At 44.9% G+C, this 5,464-nt stretch overlaps 1 protein-coding gene across 1 annotated transcript in view; it reads right to left on the reverse strand.

The window, feature by feature from the left end:
* sv2ca (synaptic vesicle glycoprotein 2Ca) overlaps positions 1 to 4,889 on the reverse strand; it is a gene marked incomplete at both ends in the record, with an annotated part of 24,540 nt that extends 19,651 nt beyond the window's left edge. The window contains one exon of the mRNA XM_080852911.1: positions 4,295 to 4,889. Coding sequence (XP_080709037.1) covers positions 4,295 to 4,889 — 595 coding nt within the window. The remainder of the gene's footprint in view (positions 1 to 4,294) is intronic.
* Between the last annotated feature and the right edge of the window lie 575 nt (positions 4,890 to 5,464).

The raw sequence follows: 5,464 nt of genomic DNA on the forward strand, positions 1-5,464 counted from the left end.
AGCGGAGGGGGGAGGGAGGGAGGGAGGGAGGGAGAGACGCAGGAAACGATGCGGGAAGAGGCAGAGATGGTAAAATAAAAAAAGGATATGATAGAGGAGACTGCGATAAGGACTAGGAGAGGAGGCAGAGAGTAAGAGAACAGGTCTAAGCTTTGCTACTCCAGAGTATCAGATAATTAGAAGCAAAGGGATAATACATGATACCTGGATTCTGCAGGTGATACCCTTGATGTAATCCGAGAATTAATTTCTAAATCCACTCTGCAATACAGTGTGTCTTTTATCTGTAAATGAAGTGCTGAGAAGTGCATCTGGCAATGCTTTCAACAGACACACTGTTGACAGAGATGTCAATCAATGGGACTGATTACAGGGAAGGTTACAAAAATGATGCATTCCTGCCACTTCAGGCATACAGTAACATATCCGAGCAACACAGCATACAGCACTAATGACAACGTTCACTTTGTACCACTGTATGTGTGAACTGCAGCAAAGACCTCATTCAAAGAATGCTTTTCGTGTCGACGTATAAACTCCTTTTTTGTGGTGTTAATTTCTATTTATATACACCTAGTTGAGGCCAACTGTGTATAAAAAGCATATCGAAGCACTAGTCAAGAGCAGCCTACGAGTCTCTCATCGTCACACTCATCCCCATCCTCCTCATAACAGTCAAAATCACTTTCAATCTGCTTCAATCTCTCCTGAAATGTCAAACAATTATGGGGTGATTCATTTGTAAACAAAATCATTACTGACACATGAGGTGGGTGGGTAAGGCTAGTTATTCTCACTCAGCATGACCAAATCAGACTGCATGAGAGCGGCAAAAGAAAACCACAGACGTGCTCAAGCAGGTTGAAACAGTGTGAATTTCGGATTAATTCCACCAGGAACAGTAAACATATTAGTCGTTTTAATGATTCGTCATTGACCTGAGTGATATCCTTGCAGCATCATGTTAAACTTTTTGATAAGATGCCTCATGAACATCCCTTTGCCGTACCCCATTTTTATTTGTTGTGTGTTTCTTTCTGTCATTCTCATTATTACCTTTCATTCCTTTATTACTCTCTCTCTCTCTGTTCTTTTCAAGCTGTCTCTCCCCCTCCTCTTCACTCTCTCTCTCACCCCTTCAACCCCCCCACCCCCCAGCCCACCCACCCCCTCCACCTCCTACCCCTCCAGCATGTAGGATTCCTATGGGATCCTGTTAGCCACTAATTCAATTTCGTAATTCAATCAGCGTTTTAGTCATCCATCCCATTCAAATCCCAATCGCTCTCCTGTAATGCTGTTACATCCGCCGCTCGTCTTGTTTCCTCCTCGCACTCCACTTGTGTTATTTCTGCTCTGCGCAGGCAGTGCTGGGGTAAGGTACAGTTTGGCATACCAACACGCCACCACAGCACTGAGGCAAAACAAACTGTATGAGTGCGTGTTTGGCATGAATAAATGACTCCATGCAGACGGGATATAAATCATAATACGAGACATTAACTGTAAAAGCTCTCTGACGGGGAAAAAAATATCATAAGAATCGTGATCATTTTGTCAACTTATTTGCAGTAAAAAACCCATTTGTATAGGCAGCCAAAACAGTTTGTACTAAATGGGACAAAATCAACGCAGATGAAGAAGAGTTCACACCTGGTCAGTGCCAGAACCAGGCTAGAGTCAGCGTCCAGCACCAGTTTGTGATATCACAGTGAAATCAGTATACCAAAAGAATGGAGTGGAGAAAGGGTACTTTAGACTTAATCCCTGCATCATTTTGATCATAGAAACCAAAATCATGGAATATTTGCGATTGATTTCATTTAACTCAAATTCACTGCAATTTCAACCGCAGTTTTTGAGAATTCAGTAACATTTGGCCAAAATACTAACACAAAAAAAACCAAGATCCTGCAGGGACTGTATACGAAACGTAATTTTTGGGAGAAATAAATTACAACGTATCACAGAATTGAATCGCAATACTTGCTGTATCGTAAAATGTAAAGAATCGCAATAATATTGCGTTTTGGCCCCAATATCATTCTAATATCATATTGTCGCTTCTCTGGATATTCCCACACCTATCCTCAAAACAAAGAATGGTCCACAAGGGTAAGTCTAAGAGATGGGAGAAGGGGGAGAGGGGGTGCAAAAGGAAACCGCCTAAGAGTCATTGAAAAAATGGGGAGGCAACAACATGATAACACCTTTGTGACGAATGCTACTCTGCGCCAAAGACAAATGAGGTCCAATTGAAAAACACAGTATGACCACACTGCAGTTTCGCAGAAACACTTGAGGGATTTTGTGGTTCAGCGCCACTGTTTTGGACGCTTTCCTCAGCCACATCTCAGCAGGCCATCTTCTCCAATCCCATAATTGAGTACGGAGAGTAAAGTCAGAGGGCAATTAGGCAAGGTCATATTAATCACACAGCACTCGTGATTAGGCACGTCCCCGCGGTCATCTCATCAAGGTAAAAGACGAGAACTCACCCAGCACAGGCCACCCCAAAGTCAGCCACGGTCCAGAGAAAAATCAAACACTGTCGGTGAGGCTCAACGAAAAACTCTGCAGCCAGACACTATATCTAATTCTAAAGTGGCAATTTAAGTATGAGTACGTAAGAAACACTGTATGTTTAGTTTTACACAGACATTTAAAGACTCAAATCAACTGTTGTGTCTCTTACCTCTGTGTAATAAACATCAAACTATGTAACCACCCTTCCCATTTGTCTAATAACCACGGACTTCAGGGGCAAGAAAGAGATTCTAACATTTTAATGAAGTGTTAAAGCCCTTTTTGTTGTCCTCATTATATAAATTATGCAACAAGTAACCACAGGCACACTCTTTGAGGTCCGTGGAGCCAGTGCGACTACTGGTGCATTTCAAAGACGAAAGAGCAGCTGCCAAAAAAAAAAGGTTTGGAATGGCTGTAAGGACAGCTTCTAGTCTGTTTCGGTGATGGATCTGACAAAAAAATATTAGTTCATATTTCTCTTGAGTCATTCTTGTAAACTCATATTTCTCTTGAGTCATGCTTGTAAACTCGGAGTGCTGGCACTCAGCGGAGCGTCAGAGAGGGAGGGAAGAGGCGTGCCGTTAGGAGCGCACACAGGGGGAAAAGCTGCCGATGATGACACCATCAGCCACAACAAAAGCAATAATTCCCTGCAGGACCTATTAGACAGATGGAAGGGGAAGCGGAGAGAGGAGAAGAAAGAGTAAAAGTAGAAAAGAGAGAGAGAGAGAGAGGGAGGGAGAGAGAGAGGAAGGGAAAGAGAGAGAGAGATGGGGTGGGTGAGGACTGAGACAGAGAATGGATTTCACGCTCGCGAACAGCACACAACAAAAATCCCTCACTCTTTCAGCAAGCTAGTTTTTTCCATCCTCTTTTCTTTTTTCCCTCCTTTCTTCGCCACACTTCGCTCGTAACAAACAGTAGGGGGAAGTGAGCCGCTGTCACGTCTCAGTGCCTGTGTTTTGTCATTTATTTATTTATTACATGTTGCGGGCGATCGAGACCTGAAAAACACGTCCTCGGGACGCCTCGCAGTCCTGCTATCTGAGGCCCGATAGGCTGGGGACCTTCCAGTGGTGGCTATGGCCGGCCACGTGTGATTACGTCTTAAAAGCCCCTGACAGAGGGAGGACAAAGAGAGTGAGGGAGCATGAAAGAGGTGGAAGCAGAGCGTGGCAAAGGATGGCACATGATGCCCCTAAGGCTCCTCCAGGACCGAGCTTTGCAAAGAAGAAGGAAACAGAAAAAGAGATAGAGGGGGAGAGAGAGAGAGAGAGTGAAAGACAGAAAGAGAGCGAAAGAGAGGGAAAAAGAGAGAGAGCAGGGCACTGGTAGTCTTAATTCATTTATACTTCTAAGCACTGTGTAACATCAGTTTAATGCTCTCGGATCTGACGCTAGTTTGATCAAATGACGACCCAATCCCACAACCAATCTTCAGTATCCATGTCTGCTTTTCATCCTCAAACCCTTCTTTTTCAGACTTAATCTCAGAAGATGCTACGCTTTCAACACAAAAACAGAATGTTCTAACCTTTTCAAAAGCTAGCTTGTGACTATTAAACAAGTTAATTAAGTAAATTCGCATCAAGGAAATCAGTAATTATTTCTGAATATAATTTATCACTGACATCATGCTGCTTGTATCTCTCAATATTAATTTAACGCTGATTAAAATGTTGATCTTAATAACATAGGTACAAAGCAGTAATCACACACTGCATGTTCAGTCACGCGCCCCGACCCACCCTTACTAGAACCTTACCTAGCCAGCCGGTCCTGGAGTCGGGGACACACATGTCGGTCTCAGCGCTGGGAAGCACAAAGCCCACAACGAAGACCTCCACGCCATCGGACATGAGCGCCAGGCCCAGTGTGAAGAAGAGCTGCCACTGGAAGCTGCCGTGGCCACACTCCTGGATGATGAGCTCGTACTGCTGTGCCAGCTCCTCCTCGTCGGCCTGCCTCTCTGTCTCAAGCTCCTTCCGGTCCTTCAAGCCGTCGGACATCGGCTGGCCCAGGGCCACCTGCCCGTCCCTGGGCTGCCCGTCTTTGGGGATGCCCTGGTACTCGCCCTCATAGATCTCATCCTCGTCGTCGTGGCCCTCGGTGGCGTCACTGGAGCCCTCGTCGTCGTTGGCCGGCTGCCCGGTGTAGTTACCCTGGTGATAGTACCCGTCACCACCGGCATCGTCATCTTCCTCGTCCTGGAAGCGGTTATAAGAGCGCTGGGCGTACTCGTCTGATGCCCGGTCCACCACCTTGCCAACCTTCTTGGTGGCGTGGCGCTTGGCCTCCTTGGCCATGTCCTTGGCCCCCCTCACCAGGGAAGTCCTGTTGTCTCTGTCAGCTTCGTCCATGCTGGGCCTCAGTGCCTCACTGAGAGAGGCTGCTGAAGTGATGGGGTCACGACACCCCAGGCAGTCTGCAGTCACCACTCGAAACTACCAGGCCCTGCTGCGGCAATCATCCATAAACCTGGGAGGGGAGACAGAAAGAGAAGACGACCGTGTTAAAGAAGGGGTGAGAGAAGCAAGACTGTGAGTTGATGGGTTTTTGTATTGCATGTAATAGTAGTCTCTACATACTCTACACAGTATGATAAAAAACCCTTTTAGAATTTAACCCTTTTAGAATTTAAAATAAAAAATAAGTTAATTGTCCCATGCACGATCTACTGTTTTGGAGCGTAATAATGGCAATATTTCAGAAACCATAAATAGCCAGAAACCAATTTTGTATGAATAAGTAATTACATTTTCTGTGTAACATTAAAAATGTATCTACATGTATACGTCTATACTTACATTTTTCAAGTAAAACAGGTGAAATCTATTTTTATATGTAAATGTTAAGCATACAGACAGATATCTAAATGAATGTCCTGAATGAAGTCAATTGTTCCTCCTCCTGCTACACAGGCATCGGGGGAAAA

Source organism: Sprattus sprattus (assembly GCF_963457725.1).
Source record: "Sprattus sprattus genome assembly, chromosome: 15".
NCBI lineage: Eukaryota > Metazoa > Chordata > Actinopteri > Clupeiformes > Clupeidae > Sprattus > Sprattus sprattus.